General features: G+C 38.2%; 1 protein-coding gene across 3 annotated transcripts in view; it reads left to right on the plus strand.

Annotated features, from left to right (window-relative positions):
* The window catches only part of Aff4 (AF4/FMR2 family member 4), a 77534-nt gene that overhangs the window by 28702 nt on the left and 31347 nt on the right, over window positions 1–17485 (plus strand). For 2 of the 3 annotated variants that reach the window (XM_021178051.2, XM_029483058.1), the window contains exons 4-6: window positions 325–369; window positions 5036–5122; window positions 16663–16699. In XM_021178051.2, the coding sequence (XP_021033710.1) occupies window positions 325–369; window positions 5036–5122; window positions 16663–16699 (169 nt within the window). The remainder of the gene's footprint in view (window positions 1–324; window positions 370–5035; window positions 5123–16662; window positions 16700–17485) is intronic. The other variant, XM_029483059.1, reaches the window with a different exon arrangement.

Below are 17485 nucleotides of genomic sequence, written 5' to 3' on the forward strand. Positions count from 1 at the left end.
ATAACTTTAGAAAATTTAAGGAAGTCTGATTACCTAAAACAAAATTACATTAAAAAAAAATTGTAGGAGTTGGAGAGATGGAGAGACACACATTCAGCCAAAACTGTTACATACATAAAATAAAAATAAAAATTTTTAAAGGTTTTATATAGGAAAGCTATTTCAAAAATTCTAACTAGTGTTCTGATTTAAAATAATGAGATCATAATAATTCCTTAAATTTTATGTAATTTCTAATACTGCTTTTAATATGTCTAGTAAATACTAAAAATCTAATGACAAATTATTTCAAATCTAATGTCTGTTTCTTTTTCTCTGCTTAAGGCATCAGTTTCTGGTGATGTAAGCTGTGTAGATGAAATACTTAAAGTAAGTTTCTTTTTAATTATTTTGATAATGTTTAATAATGATAATAATTTAATTATGATGCCTATATTACCAACTCTGTTTCATGTTCCTAATTCCTTTGTAACACAGATTGCTTATATGTGTAATTTGATTATGTCATGTCCATCATAAATAACTGACTCTTCTGAGGTTCTAGTCACATGATTTGTTGACTGTATGTAAATAAATAAATCCTAGTTTTACTCTTGAAAAGAGGAAGAAACAAATTACAACTACATTTCTTTAGACTTATCAGCTAGTAATTTAAAGGCCTAAAAAAAAAAAACTCAGTAGTTACCAAGTCATTGGTGACAGTAGTTTGGTTTGTAATTGACCTGTGCATTCTGGTCAGATGCTACAGTAAAGCTATCCTCTGAGTGTTGCTCTGGAGTTGTTACTAGACACGCTTAAAAAATTTATGATAACCAGAAAAGTGCATTCCGCTGCTGGAAAGACGGAAAGAAAAGTTAGGGAGTAGGGAGTGACTGACTACTTTTTTGCTCCTAAGAGAAAAGCATCCACATAACTGTACTGCTTTTTAGAAGCTGCTGAATTATTGTCTGTACTTGGATTTTATGGCATTTTCCCCCGAGACTGCCTATCTTGGCCTGTTTCCTATGATCTGTTCTCACCATTGAATCTCCCACGCCTTTCTTTAGCTGCTATAATCTCCCTTTACCATTTTGCTCAACCTGTTTTTCTCATGTCCTCCTTTTGTCCTCTGCCTGGGGTATAATGCATATAAGAAGTCATGTTCTTATTTTCTTTCTTGTCTCTGCTGTTTGAGTTTTTCCTTTGGGAAACTTTGTTCCTTCCTTGTCACTGTGCTTCATTGTTTGGTTTCCTGTCTGCCTTTCCCACTTCCTTTGGTATGGCTGTGGTTTCTTTGTCTATTTACACTCTTCCTCCCCTTGTCTATCATCCTTAGCTTTATCGGATGACTTGCTATTCAGTCCTTCTCTCCTCCTTGGTCTCCTAAAGACTTCGGTTTATGTCTCTTAGGTCTTTCCTTTTAGTATGTTTGTCCATACTTATAAATGTAGAATCCTCATTATCTCTAATGTCTTCCACATATTCTGTCTGTTAAAGTGGGCTTAGACTTTAAATTTCTTTGAAAACCTTTATTTTTTTCCATTTCTTCCAACTGAAACTTCAGTAGTTTTAAAAATCCTCACTTGGGCCAGTAAGATGGCTCATCAAGAAAAAGTATTTTTCCACACCAGCCTGATAATCTGCATTCAACCCTCCAGAGTCCACAGTGGAAAAATCGTCCACTCTTACCTACCTCTACATGGCACTCTCTGACATCAAGTGTATGCCATAGCCACATGCCCACACACAGTCGTTTTCTTGTTTTGTTTTGTTTTGTAGTACTTGAAGACAAGGTTTCTGTGTAGCCCTGGCTGTCCTGGAACTTGCTCTGTAGATCAGGCTGGCCTCGAACTCACAGAGACCCACCTGCCTCTGCCTCCTGAGTGCTGGGATTAAAGGTGTGTGTCACCACTGCCCAGCTCACAAAGTAGTAGTAGTACTAGTACTAATAATAACAAACATTACAACAATCTTAATTATTTTTGTTTCTACCTTTAAAATCTCCCAACTGTCTTTTTATATTGCCTCAAGTCTTCCCTCAGTCCCTGGCCTTCATAGCTTGACTTTTTTGCTAGAGGTTATCAGTGGCTCATCTCTCTCTTGAGATTGAGATGGCTAAGACCACTATTCAGAGGAAGAATGTAATATCTCAGACATCCCATAGCCAGTCCTCAGCTCTCCTCTTGCTGACTGACCACTTTGCCAAACTAGTTTTCCTAAGCCATACCTTTTCTTTTTAAAAAATAGTCTTTTCTTATAGTGGGTTCTGGCTTTGAACTTCTGCCCTCTTGCCTCACCTTGCACTGGTAGTAGAGGCTTGCAATTTCACAGTAGATTTTATCACTTCCTTAAAGTAAAATTCCTTGGAACACTGTACTACTCTCCTTTCTCTGTATAATAGTACCTCCTTAGTTGTCTTCTATCAAATCCTAGGGAAATTTAACTTCTTCCTGTGTCAGGCTACCATTTTCTCCTTTAACTCCCTTCTCCCCCTCAAACTTATTTATTTAATTGATGTCTTGCCTGCATATATGTTTGTGCACTGTGTGTGTGTATTGCCCAAATAGGTCAGAAGGAGCTGTCAAGTCCACTGCAGTTGGAGTTACAGTTGCCACATAAGTGCTGAGAATTTTACCTAGGTACTTTGGAAGAACAGCCAGTGCACTTAACCTCTGAGCCATCTCTTCAGTCCCAAACACACACACACACACACACACACACACACAGTCTTGTGCATAAGAAATGCTAATGTGTATGTGTTTTGTTATTTTTTGTTTGTTTGTTTGTTTGGCTAGTTGCTAGGGTGGTGTGTGTGTGTGTGTGTGTGTATTCTAAGGGAACATACATGATTCCCCCTGAAGGTTTAGTAGTATATGGAACTTTAGTACCTGGAAGACTTTCTTCATCTCTTTGTTCTTAGTAAATATTTAGCCTACATTTTTATGTATGACCTTGACACATGGCCTTGAGTGTTTTAGTGCCCAACCAGCTTGATTATTGAAACAATTAGCAGTTGCACATATTTTGATATTTGATTTGTGAAATGCCAATACTAGAAACCTGTGGTGCAGAAGGTTCCATGTTCCTTTCATAGGTTTTGTTTCCATTCAATTTGCAATCACACTGTTTCTAGCAACTCTGTTGAGAACATAAGGAAGAAATCTATCTAAAAAGAATATATGCTTATTGAAAATTCCCTATTATGTGTCAAGTGTTAGCAGTGTGGCAGTGATACTAGTTATACTATTTAAGCTGAGAGTTTCTAGAGTTTGGTATAGGAATTAATACAGGAATTTTAAGAGAATAGAGAGCAATTACATGCAAGTGGCTTGTGCTTTATTGTTATTGTTGTTGTTGGTTTTTGTTTTTCTGCCTTTTTTATTATTTCTTTGTATATTTTGTATAATGTTTTTTGATCATGCTCACTTCCGAACTCCCCCTTTCCTACCCACTCAGCTTTAGGTCTTTTTTCTTTTTCCCAGCAATTCCAGTTTGTGCTGCTCATATACTCTTAGCTATGTGGCCAACCACTGGGATTTGGCTGACTTACCAAGGGCCACACCCTTAAAGAAAACTGACTCTCTCCCATCAACTAGCTATCTGTTATCAGTAGCTCCTCAGCATGGGATGGGGCTTTGTGCCTCCCTCCCTCTCTGCCCATGTAAAAGGCTGCTTATAAGAGGTTGTAGTAGACACTGTTTCTTCCCCCTGCTGTCATTCTGTTGCTCAAAGGTAGCCACTGTTGCACATCCTTTCAGATGCTTGACTTTTCATATATAAATATTTACTAGGTTGTAGATTGTGATTTGTGTTTGACACTAATATGCTATGGATATCATTTCATATCATAGTTGAATTTCTCATTTTAATGTCTGTCTGGTGTTCCATTTTATGTATGTCTGCTAATTTGTTTAATCAATACTGTATTGTTGGATATCAAAGTTTTTAACATTTTTTTAAATCTATGAGTCCTTGGAATCTCTTAATGTATCTTTATATAAATGTGGTTATACCACAGTATAAATTTCTAAGTATCACAAGTCACCTTTAATTTACCTAATTGGCTAAGTTTGAAGAAAATGATGGAAATAAAATACACCCTTATTCTAATTGATACCTCTGATATACACTTTGATCCTCTGATATACACATTGTTATCTAGATTTATTTGAGCCACCCCCCCCCCCCTTAGACTGGGTGCCATTAGTGCAGGCTGTCTTGAATTCTTCCTCTTAAGAGTTAAGATTAGAGGCACATGCCACCATGCTCAGCTGTTTATAACATGATTAAATGGATAGAAGGCATTGAATAACACTAGACCCAGGGTCTTTCTTACCTGTTTTCTTCCTAATATACTTTTGAAATCTCTGTTTTATGTCTTCACATGACCAAAATTTTTGATCAGCATGTGAACTCTGAGGTCAGACTTCCTATAAAGAAATTCTCTATCCATTATTTACTAAGCTACCTCAAGATTTGAAGAAATGATTGACAAGCAAAACATTTATCATAGTTTCTGATCTGTTAATAGTAAAGATTAATATTAGCTGCTTTCCTTATTGTCATCATCTTCCATTCCATAGTAAGATCTGTTTTGAGTAGCATTGCATAATACGGGTTTGTTAGGCATGGTGGCTCATGCCTCTGATCTAGTACTTAGGAGGCAGAGGCAAGAGGATCAGCACAAATTCAAGGCTTCTTTGGTGTACATAGCAAGCTGAGGGAGAATAAGACTACAGAATAAGACCCTGTTTCAAAAAACAAACAAACCTCTCAGACCTTGTATTTCATTATAGGCTGATTTCTACAACTGTCCACAGATTTTTATCATTCTACCCATAGACCCCTTAAAGTCAGAGAGGATTTGTTATTTCCTGCCCCATTGCCAGCCGTACCACTTGCGCACATTTGTGCTTTATTAATATCCACTGACTCACTATGCATAGTTTTGGAAAATTGATCATAAAACCAGTATTTGTAAGTAAAATCTGGTTTTTAGCGTATAGATTTGTAACCTTGTCCTGGTTGAAAACAAACTGTAATAATTACATTTCAGGAGATGACGCATTCATGGCCTCCCCCTCTAACGGCTATTCATACACCATGCAAAACAGAACCTTCCAAATTCCCTTTTCCAACTAAGGTAAGTAAATAAGATATGTCTTTGATGTAAAAAAACTCTAAATGACTCAACTACAATTACATGAGTTCAAAATTGTCTTGCCATTCCCTCTGGGAAACACAATAAACAAACAAATAAAGGAGTAATTTTAAGTAGTAATGATTTCTATGAAGATATTTTAAAATAATAATAGAATTGAGAGCATCTTTGACTGAGAGTTACTTAAGAAAATTTGGAAGGCACTATGGGGAGAAAGTTAGAAAAAAGGCATTGTTGTTATTACAAATTCATAGTAGTCTAGACTGAAGGTGGCTCAGGTTGTTTTCTGAGGAGCCTCAGAACCTAGCCACAAACATAGTTCCATCTTATGAGAAAGAGCCCTCACACAACCATTTTCAGCCTATCTAAACTTTGCTGATTAATTTTTAAAACATGAATTAATATGTAAACAATATAAAAATACAATATAAAACGCTGGGTTTGGATCCCCAGAACAATGGAAGCAAAGACATGAGAATCAGGAGTTTAAAGCCAACCTGGCTACATTTTCAGAATTCAAAATCCCCCTTCCCCAAAACAACCAGACAAAACTACATTCTTATGTAAAAGTTTGTTCAGGACTCCTAATAGCAACTCCTCCTCCCGTTCTTGTTTGCGAGGTCATCCAATGTCCTGTGTCTTTGAAAACCTTTTCACACCATTTGCATGCATGTATGTGCTCACTCCATAGCAATATGTTATTCCTATTCAGATAAACTGTTCTGTAGCAGTGGTCTGTGAGCAGTGCTCTTGGAGCCCTTGCCATGGTGTTTCCTTAGAAGGATTTAATACCTTTTGAATTCATCTAAAGTATAAATTATCTGACTCTACTTAGCCATTTCTCTTTAGTGTGTAAGTTACCATCAGTTTTCAGTACTATAAACATTTTTTAGTGTGTGTGTGTGTGAGTGAAACAAGTGTGGTACGTGCTATGAACTGGTTTCTTTCACCATCTGGTGTCAGGGATGGAACTTAGATTGTCAGGCTTGGCAACAAGCACCTTTTCCATTGAGCCATCTCACAAGCCCTCATTTTTTTTTTTTTCAAAAAGGGGCAAAAACTAGTTTTGAGCATGTGTATATGTGTGTATGTGAAGGGTGCACATCCTGTACTTTTGGGTGTGGAAACTGGGGTCTACATCAGTGTCTTTCTCTATTGTCCTTCCCCCCCACCCCCACACCCCCCTGATTGAGTTTCTCTGTGTAGGCTCAGCTCTCCTGGAACTTGCTCTGTAGACCTGGCTGGTCTTAAATTCAGATATAACTGCCTCTGCCTCTCAAGTGCTGGGGTGTGTGCCATCACTGCCCAGCTGCTGTTTACTTTTTGACACAGAATTTCATGTAGTCCAGACTGTCTATGAACTCTGTATAGCTTATGATGATCTTGAACTCTTTTTTTTAAATGTATGCTTATGTGTATACAAATTTATGGGTAGGTATACACACCCATTCATGTGTGTAGAGAGTAGAGAGAGACAGCTAATGTCTTCTTCCTCTATGGCTTTCTGACTTACTCCCGGATGTATGCTTTCTCGGAATCTCAAGCTCACTCTTTTTCTGAGAGGCTACTAGGCAGCAAGCCTCAGTGATCTGTTGTCATCACAGCCATCCTCCTGTGTGTGTGTGTGTGTGTGCGTGTGTGTGCGTGCGCGCGCGCACACGCGCAATGGAGACAGAATTCAGGCCCATGAAAACAAGCTGTCTTCTCTGTTCTTGAGTATATCAGTAAGTTTTTTTTTTTTTCCTCCTAGGAAGCTTTTAATGAAAATGCCAAACTTTCTTTATTTAGTTGTTGATGATTATGTAACTTATCTCCACTTTTAAGCTGTTAAATATCTATAAACATTATTGTATATATTGCAGACTTATTTATTTTTCTCACGGGTAAATGCTAGTGATATGGTGAAAAGAATTGCTGAATTGTGTGGTAAATATATATTACACTTGGAAGATACTAAGCACTGTTCTTTAGAGTAGTTGTAACACTCTTGCTTTACCCCTCCCTACCACTCAACAGTGTGTGGTAGTCAGTCCACTTGTTCTGTCTGTGCCTCCAGCTTAGAATTGTTGATCTATTTGTTTTTACTCATTTTAGCAGGTATATTAGAGGTATGTTATTCTAATCTTAATTTATACTTCCTTTAAGACTGGTCATATTGAACTATCTTTTTTCTTGTGTTTATTGGGCATTCCTCTATGGGTTACATAATTCCATATGTTGGAGTCAGAAGTGTTTCAGACTTTAAATTTTAAAGGTGCTTTAAAATTTTTGAAAGACTTCCATATTGGATATGTGCTTCTTGAACTGAAGTATGAACACAACATTGATTAATGTTTTATATAGACCTTATATATACATCTTGAAGGTAATTTTGTGCATCTTTATTTTACTGCCATTTTGACTGTATCTATCATATAAGGCCAGGTAACTGTATAAATCATATAAGGTTAGGTAACTGTATAAATCATATAAGGTTAGGTAACTATATATATCATATAAGGTTAGGTAACTATCCATCATATAAGGTCAGGTAACTGTATACATCATATAAGGTTAGGTAACTCTATCCATCATATATAGGTATGTAATTTTCCTTAAGTTGCTTTGGTCAGAGATTTTGACACAGCAAAAAAAAAAAATCACCAATGCCGGGTCGTGGCAGCACATGGCTTTAATTTCAGCACTTGGGATACAGAGACAGGTGGATTCCTGTGAGTTTCAGGCCAGTTTAGTCTACAGAGTGAGTTCCAGGACAGTCAGGGAGAGCTACACAGAGAAATCCTGTCTAGAAAAACATAAAAACAAAACAAAAAGAAAAAAGAAAAAAAAAGTCACCAATGTGATTAACAAACATGAGAATATGAAAACAAGGACTGAGGCCAACGAAATGGCTTATTAGGTTAAGGTGTTTGCTACCAAGTTTGATAACCTGAGTTTGATTCCTGGGACCTATATGGTGGAAGAAGAAAACTGACTCCCAAAGGTTGTCCTCTTTTTAGCCCTGCCTGTCCTGGATCTCATGATGTAGTCTGGCTTTGAACTCAGAGATCTGCTTGCTTCTGCCTCCCAAGCACTGGGATTAAAGGTGTGCGCCACCACTGCCTGGCTCACAAATCATCCTCTTTTTTTTTTTAAGATTTATTTATTATTTATATGTAAGTACACTGTAGCTGTCTTCAGACACCAGTAGAGGGTGTCAGATTTCATTACAGATGGTTGTAAGCCACCATGTGGTTGCTGGGATTTGAACTCAGGACCTTCATCTGAACAGTTAGTGCTCTTAACCACTGAGCCATCTCTCCAGCCCCCACAAATCATCCTCTTATCTCCACATGTGCAACATGGTTTGTGTGTCCATCTGCACAAATAAATAAATAAAATTAAAAAGATAATTTTTAAAAAGGACTGTGAGGATTTATCCTTTGTTTTTACTAAAAAGCTTCCATTTCTTCCCTTGCTGGCAGGGTATCCACCCTATAGCTTTTCATTTCTCTGTATTCTCATTTCCACTGCCATAGTGTAAGCTTTCCCTTTACCTCAGGCCCATGTCTAAGGTTCCTGTTTATTGTTGCTCATTTTGTGCATTGACTGTGTCTAGGCCCCAACTTCAGCTTTGCAAAAGCAAGTACAAAGTAAGCTTTTTGTTTGATTTATTATGTAGGTCAGAGGTAATCTGTTTGTCTTTCTATATCTATCTATCTATCTATCTATCTATCTATCAATCATTTATTGAGGCAGGGTCTCAATGCAGCTGTAGCTAGTCTGGAACTTTCTATGTAGACTAGCTGGCCTGGAACTCAAAAGAGATCTGCTTGCCTTTGCTTCTAGAGTGCTGAGATTAAAGGTGCATGCCACCACATTATTTCTTTTTTAATAAGTTTTGATAGTTTGTATCTTTCAAAGTGTTTTTCCAGTTTTTTTCTTTTTATTCTCTTTATCCTCCCCTTTCTCTCCTTTATTAAGATATGGTTTCTGAAATCCCAGGCTGTCTCCAACTTGGTATGTAGCTGAAATAACATGGAACTCCTGCTCCTTGTGCCTCAACCTTTGAGAACTGGGTCTTGTCATTACTAGCATGTAGCACCGTGCCTGGTTTGTGTGAAGCTAGTGTAGAACCTAGGACCTCCTGAATGTTAGACAGGCTCTCTACTAACTGAGCTGGATTCCCGGACTTCCATTTGTATATTAATTGCCAATGATGATAACAAATTTGATGTAAGTTCTTCATAATATCCTCATTTATTTAGTATCTTACATTTCTCTTTTTAATATTGACAATTTGTTCTTTTCTGATAGCTTTCTAGAGTTTGTTTTACTAATCTCATCAGTTTTTCCCCTAGTTTTTCTTTTATCATTTCTACCATAATTTTTTATGCTTTTTCTTCTGCCTTCATTTTAATAACTTTTTTTTCATGAAGTGGAAAGTAGCATCATTAAAGTGTGGTTTTCCTTACTTTTTTATGTTAATATTCTTTTAAACAAAGATCACAAATTTTAATATTTTATACTTTAATTACCTTTTTATTGTTTGTTTTCATGGTTTTTTTTTTAATGTTCTATATTTCTCAAGTACTTGAGAGATTTTTTTCCACATGTTACTGATTTGTGGATTAGTTCAGTTTGGGTCAGAAAGTCTAGAAACTAAGGTTTATAGATTTGTTTCTAGAAAATTTCAAGTTTATATCTGTGTAAACAATAGGACCATACTTATAGGTCATGTATGCTCAGCTCTGAAAATTGGTTCATTGTGCTGGGTGGTGGTAATGGTGGCTGTGGTTGTGGTGGTGGTGGTGGTGGCAGCGGTGGCAGCAATGCATGCCTTTAATCCCTGCACTTGGGAAGCAGAGGCAGGTGGGTCCCTGAATTTGAGGCCATCCTGGTCTACAGAGTGAGTTCCAGGACAGCCAAGGCTACATGGAGAATGTCTCCCACTCCCAAAAGGTTCTTTGCTGTTTTAACATTTTTATTTGAAAATAGCTTTATATAAAGGAGTATTATCTCATGTAAACAGCCTCCCAATAAATGTTGTTAGTGGTGCTGGAATTACTGTTTCTGATGAGAAACTGGAATGGGGTCTCTTTCTCCTTCCCATGTCCCTTTAGTTTTCTCTGTACTCCTCTTCCCCCAACCCTACCCAACTCAGCTTTTATGTCCTAGACTGGCCTCAGACTCTCTATGTAGCCAGGAATGTCTGATCCTCTTGCCACAGTCATCCAGGTGTTAGACTGTGTGTCCCACTATGCCTGGCTTATTACCTTTAATCAGTATTAAATAAAGAAGATAAAAATCCCCCTCCTATGCAGTTAGCATTCATTTGCTTGTCATTCCTTTCTTTTCCTTGAGCTTTCTATCTGGTGCCAGTTCTTTCTATGTTACCTGTTTCCTTCAGTACTTTTTTGCTGTATACCTAAAACAATTTGTGTGTGTGTGTGTGTGTGTGTGTGTGTGAGAGAGAGAGAGAGAGAGAGAGAGAGAGAGAGAGAGAGAGTGAGAGTGAGTGAGTGTAGTGGGAGATATTATCTTGCTTTGTTATCTAGCCTGGCCCCAGAATTCCTGGGGTATCAAGTTATCCCCAACTGCATGCTGCCCCCCAACTTCTCAAGCTATCTGAGACTACTGGCAAACACCACAGTGCTTGGCTGTTTTGTTTGTTTAAGTAGGGCCTCACTACAGAGCCCAGGTTGACCTGGACCACAATGTCCTCCTGCTTCTGCTACCTCTGGGATTCAAGTATTACCATGCATCCCCTCCCCACCCCCTGTTATAGAACTCTTAACTTATAGATGTTTTGGCTTGAATAATCTATATGTATGTTATTCTTTTCTTGTACTTGACATTTATTGAGCTTGGAATTTGATTTATAATTTCTACCAAGTTAGTAAAACCTTTGCAGTTATTTGCAGCTCTCATTCTTTTCTGTTTTCTTCCTTCTTCCTGCTTCAAGGACTGGTATTACATAATGCAGTCTTTTCTTTTGTTGCCCCATTTTATATTGTTTTATTGCTATACTGTAAGGTACTGCAGTGTCTTATATGTTGTTGGTCTCAGTTAATGTAATATGATCTCAGATGTGGGACGCTTGACTCGCCAGCAAAAAAGACACCACAATAGGATCCTTCTGCACACGTTTATTGGGCTGCGCATTGACTGTGTAGGCAAGAGACCCCGAGCCCTGGGCCTCTCACTCGTATATACTATCAGTTCCCATCCACTCACAGCAGGCCACATCACCTCACCAGGTACGCAGCTTCAGCTAATCAGGGCAGCAGGGGCATATCTCCACCAAAATGGCTTCGCCAGTAACCTGGTACACCTGCGCAGCTCTCATGATGTTTGTGGCTTATATTCAGATGTATGAGGAAGTCAGGTGCAAGTCATACGACTTAGCTGCAGTCCCTGGCGCCTTTGGAACTGCCGCCACACCCGCTCCCCACACTCAGATATGGTTCGCACTTCTAAATTTCTGTTTTTATTTGTTTAACATAGTTAAGTTCTATTCCAAGCATTGAATTTGACAGCCATTCTTGTTGATGACAACCTTTTTCAAAAAGTTTTTAGTTTGTTTGCTTGCGTTTTAGACAGGGTCTTCTTACTAAGTAAGAAATACACCTGCATCTGCGTCCCAAGTGCTAGGATTAGAGATGACACCACACCTATCCACAAACCTTTTTAATAGAGAGCTATAGTAAAATGATGACAGAGCCACTGGGAGGTGGTGGGTATATAAAAGATGATTGCCTTTTGAAGCACATTTCTATAAACGGTACTAGACAAATGTGGTAGAAGCAACATGTTACATAGAGAGTGATTTTACAAGATAAAATATTGTCATATTTATATGATGAGCATAATGATGTGTTGAAAAAGAGAAATCAACTGATACATGAAAAGGAGATGGCAACCTTGGAAAGTTTTACATTTTTAAAAAATAAGATTTGGTCAGAATTAGACAGTGGCCTTTGAATCTGAGCACAACTATCATCCTTTGTCACATGAAAGAGGCAGAATACTTGAGTGCAGTTGGGATAAAATGTTAGGTTTTCTCATTTTAGTCCAGAGGCCATAGAAACTTGCTTTTTGGCAGTAGCCTCTGGGCAGTTTTCTGAGTGCTGTAGGCAAAACACTACATGGTTTAGATACTGTTTCTCTCTAACTAAAAGAGATATTTAAATACAAAGGAAAGGGTTGGAGAGATGACTCTGTTTAAGAGCACTGGCTTGTTATCCCAGAGGACTAGATAACAGCTTCCTATAATAATTCTAGATCTGGGGGAATCTTACATCCTTTTCTGGCCTCCATGGCTCCTAGGCATTCAAATGGTCTATAAATATAATGCAGGCAAAACACTTATAAACACAAAAATATTAACTTTCTTTCCTGGTTGCTTTTGGTCAATGTTTTATCATGGCAACTGTCTTAGTTAGGGTTTATTGCTGTGAACAGACACCATGACCAAGGCAACTCTTATAAAAGACATTTAATTGGGATTGGCTTACACGTTTAGAGGTTCAGTCCATTATCATCAAGGTGGGAGCATGGCAGTGTCTGGGCAGGCATGGTGCAGGAGGAGCTGAGAGTTCTACATCTTCATCTGAAGGCTGCTAGCAAGAATACTGACTTCCAGGCAACTAGGATGAGGGTATTAAAGCCCATACCCACAGTGACACACCTACTCCAAAAAGGCCACACTTCCTAATAGTGCCACTCCCTGGCTCTTATAAATTTGCTCAAACACATGAGTCTATGGGGGCCATACTTAGCCATAGCATAATAAAAGTACCTTTAGTTTAACTGCAAAAGTCCCCATAGTCTATAGCAGTCTCAACAGTGTTAAAAGTCTAAAATTCAAAGTCTCTTCTGAGATTGATCCTATCACTTAACTGCAATCCCCCAAAGCAAGACAGGATATCAGTTGGGCAAACTTCCAACTCTGCATCTTCATGTTCTGATGTCAAAGTGGTTTTCAGATCTCCACTCCTTTTTCATCTTTGATGACTGTAATAAAGTTCTTTCTTCTGGGCTAGTTCCACTCCCTGCTAGCAGCTTTCCTAGGCAAGTATCCCATGGTTCTGGCACTTTTAACATCTTTGAGTCTCCAAGGCAACTTCAATTTCACAGCTTCCTGTTCCAATATATGGACTCTATACATGATCTTCTGGGCTCCTCAAAGGGCTTGGGTCACATCTCCAGCTCTGCCCTCTGTAGTATTCTAGGCAGTGGTTGACTCCACTCCATTGCTGCTGCTGTTCTTGGTGATCATCCCATGGTATAGGCATCTTGAATACTCTGGGGTCTTCCACTACAACTAGGCTCCACCAATTGTCTCTAATAGGCTCTCTTCATGGTGCCAAGCCTCAACTTCTTTACATGACCCCTGCAATCCTGGGTCGTCAACTACAACTGAGGCTGCACCTTCACCAATGGCCTTCCATGGCCTCTCATAGTGTCACTCCTCAACTGTTCTTTCTGACTCCTTCATGCCTTTAAAAACCAGTACCACCTGGGTGATTCTTACACATTACCAAGTACAGCTGCAGCATGAGGTACAACCTTGGCTATCTCTGGAACATACGTTCTTTGTGTTCTCAGAAAACACTTCCCAGATTTCACATCAGTGATACTGGTCTCTTCTGCTAATTTCTTAGCTCCAGCTAACTAGCATCAATTGTCCCAGTAGTCTCTTCCTTTTGACTATAAAACCAGAGCCAAATGCATTAAGCTGCTGAGTTCTGCTGCTTCATAGGGTTGCAACATGCCCCCCTTGTTCTATTATATTATCATCAGCTTTCTGGCATTTATTCTCTGCCTAAGCTTGGTTATCCTGAAACTTGCTCTGTAGACTAACTTTGAACTTAGAGATCTACATGTCTATCTCCTAAGCTCTGGGAATAAAGGTCCACCATGACTGGATTTAAGTTTTTCTCTACTTGGAACTTGCTTTGTACCAGGCTCCCCATGAACTTAGAAATCTGCTTGCCTTTGCCTCCTAAGATTAAAGGCTTGTACTACTATGCCAGGACCTGAATTTAGCTGGTGGGATCTTGTCCCAAGGTCACCATTCCCTTAATTAATTTAATATCCTTAAACACAGGATTTAGTTCAATTTCATTTCCTGGTGCCCCTTTAATACTCAAAAGATACAGTTTATATTTTTCCTTTCTAAGCTTGCTATGCTTGTTCAAAACACTCTTCACAAGACTCAACCAGAGGAAAAAAATCTCTGCTGAGCTTTTTTGAGACTTACTTTGTCAATGCAATTAATATAAATCTCTTTACCTTAGCTTCATGTAGATCTTCAGACAAGGGGAAAAAGCAGCCACATTCTTCATAAAAATGCCACAAAAAGAGTCTCGTGGCCACATACTAAAATTCTTCTCCACTAAAACCTCTTGGGCCAAGTCTACACTGTTTAAATCATTCTTAGCAACAAAGTCTTCCATATTCCTACTAGGATAGCCCATTAAGTTCAATTTAAAGCGTTCCACTGCTGTCCAAATCCAAAGTCCCACAATCCTTATATTTCCAAATAAAAGCATAGTCGGGCCTATCACAGCAACACCCCACTTCTGGTATGAACTTCTGTCTGAGTTAGGGTTTTCCTGCTGTGGATAGCCACCATGACCAAGGCAAGAATTCTCTGCTAAATGCAAAGTCATTAAGATTTGACACTATTTTCTTTAGCCTTTACATTAAATTTATTCTTTTGGCTGTGTCTCTTTGGTTATCTTGATACAATTTGTTGAAAAGGTTATTTCTTCGTTGAATGATCCTGGCATCCTTTTTGAAAATTAGTTGACTTCTTTTTAACAGCAAATATATATTTAGTTTTCTTATTATTTTGGTTGCTCTTTCCCAGAAAATTCTGTCGTTAAAAAGAATTTGTTTGCTCTTCGTTTTGTTTTGTTTTGTTTTTTGAAACAGAGTTTCTCTGTGTAGCCCTGGCTGTCCCAGAACTCACTCTGTAGACCAGGCTGGCCTTGAACTCAGAAATCCACCTGCCTCTGCCTTCCAAGTGCTGGGATTAAGTCATGCGCCACCACTGCCCGGCTGAAAGAATATATTTAAGTAGGCTTTTTAAATGGATCTGTCTATAAGTTTGGCATTTTATCTTACAGCGTACAATTTGTATATGAAGTTATGTTTCTGTTTTACTAAAGCTTCTCTAGTACCAGGTTCTGTACTATCATAGAGCTTTTTTTTTTTTTTTAAAGTATGTGCTCACCGGGCGGTGGTGGCACATACCTTTAATCGCAGCATTTGGGAGGCAGAGGCAGGCTGATTTCTGAGTTCGAGGCTAGCCTGGTCTACAAAGTAAGTTCCAGGGCAGCCAGGGCTACACAGAGAAACCCTGTCTCGGAAAACCAAAAAAAAAAAAAAGGATGTGCTCATCGTGGGGGAGGCAGAAGCAGGATGATCTCTGAATTTGAGGGTATCCTGGTCTATATAGAGTTTCAGACCAACCGAAGCTTCATATTGAGACCCTATCTGAAAAGCAAATAAATAATAAAAAGAAGTATGTATGTTCTTTACAATGCTATTGGATTATAAGAAACCAGGGTCAGAAAGTATGAAGGGAATAGAGTGGCATGGCATGGGATACCCATGTGGGAGCTATGTTTTCTTTGTAGAGATGTAGTATATTTTTAATGTATTATAGATGACGCAGTTATGTTTATTTAGTTTTTTTGTTTTGTTTTCTTTTGTTTTGTTTTTTGAGACAGGCTAGTAGGTAGCACAGGCTATCCTTGAATTCACAATGTGGCTCAGAGTAAACTTCAGTTCCAAGTTTTTCTGCCTATACCTACCAAGTACTGGCATTATAGTTATAAGCCACAACACTTAGATTATAGGGCTTTGGGGACTGAACCCAGGGTTCATGCATGCTAGACAAGTAATGTATAAACTGAGTTAAATTCTCCATTCTCTAGCTCTTTTTTTTAATTACATCTTTAATCTGGGATTGAGCCCAGGACCTTGAGTATAGTAAGCAAATGCTGTCTCCTACTTATTCACATTTGTAGTCCAAGCACTTTCTCAAAAACAAGAATTAGATAGAGTTTTGTAAGTATGTATGTGTATGTGGTCTATGCCAGAAGACTCAGGTACCAAAGAGGGCTATGAGAGGATGTCTTATCTTTTGAAGCTGAAATTACAGTGGGTTGTGACGACCTGTCCAACATGGATGCCACCCAAGTACTGAACTCAATCCTCAAGAAGAAGAGCTTAACACTGGAACATCTTTCTAGCCCCAAGACCAAAAATCTTCAAATTAATATGAACTTGCTAGATCTCTGTATTAGATTATGAGTATCATGGATGCTGCTGAAAAGAAATGGAGACTTTTGGGTGGCCTTGTACTATTTCCGCAAGCTCTGATAGTCTATGTAGATGGGATCATCACATTCCTTCAGTATTTTCTCTTTCGTATATGTTGAAGCATTTTTATCACTTGGAGCTTTCCTCATGAATAGATCTTTCTCTTGTACCATCACTTTGTATAACTTCATGTTCCTTTCTCTTAGGAGTCGCAACAGTCTAACTTTGGCCCTGGAGAACAAAGTAAGTATTTCTTTTCTTGTTGATTTTCAAACTAACCTATTTATTGTGTATTTTATTCATATAGCCATACCTTATAGTGCTTCCTAATAATTTTTATATGTGTTTTACCCTGATTTTATGATCTGGTAAATAACAATCTGAGCTCAGTCTTTTTTTTTTTTTCCTATACTGATTGATTGATTGTGAATACACTGTTGCTGTCTTCAGATATACCAGAAGAGGGCATCAAATCCCATTAAATATGGTTGTGAGCCATCATGTGGTTGCTGGGAATTGAACTCAGGACCTCTGGAAGAGCAGTCAGTGCTTTTAACCTCTGAGCCATCTCTCCAGCCCTTAAGCTCAGCTCAGTCTTAAGAAAACTTAAGAACTGTAGGTCATTAAAAATGGAAATAAGCTGGGCATAGTAGTGCTTGCCTTTAATCCCTCCTTGTACTTAGGAGCCAGAGGTAGGCAATTATCTCCAGGCTAGCCAGGGCTGTGTAGAAAGACCCTGTCTCAAGAACAAAATTAATTTATTTGTTTGAATTAACAGTTAGAATTTCATAAAATCAATTTGGTGGGTACCAAATGAAGTAAGAACCATTCTTTTGCCTTCCCACTTTGTTTATGGTATTGGTTTTGTGGTGATAAAACTGTAGGTAGGAATGGCCGTGTTAGCTAGGGTTTCTATGTATTCCTTACTTTTTTGTTTGTTTTTGTTTTTGTGTTTTTTTTTTTTTTTTTTTTTTTTTTTTTTTTTTTTTTTTTTTGTGGAGGTTGAGTTTCTTTCCATTTTGAAGTACT

The sequence above is a fragment of the Mus caroli genome, chromosome 11 (genome assembly GCF_900094665.2).
Source record: "Mus caroli chromosome 11, CAROLI_EIJ_v1.1, whole genome shotgun sequence".
Lineage (NCBI taxonomy): Eukaryota > Metazoa > Chordata > Mammalia > Rodentia > Muridae > Mus > Mus caroli.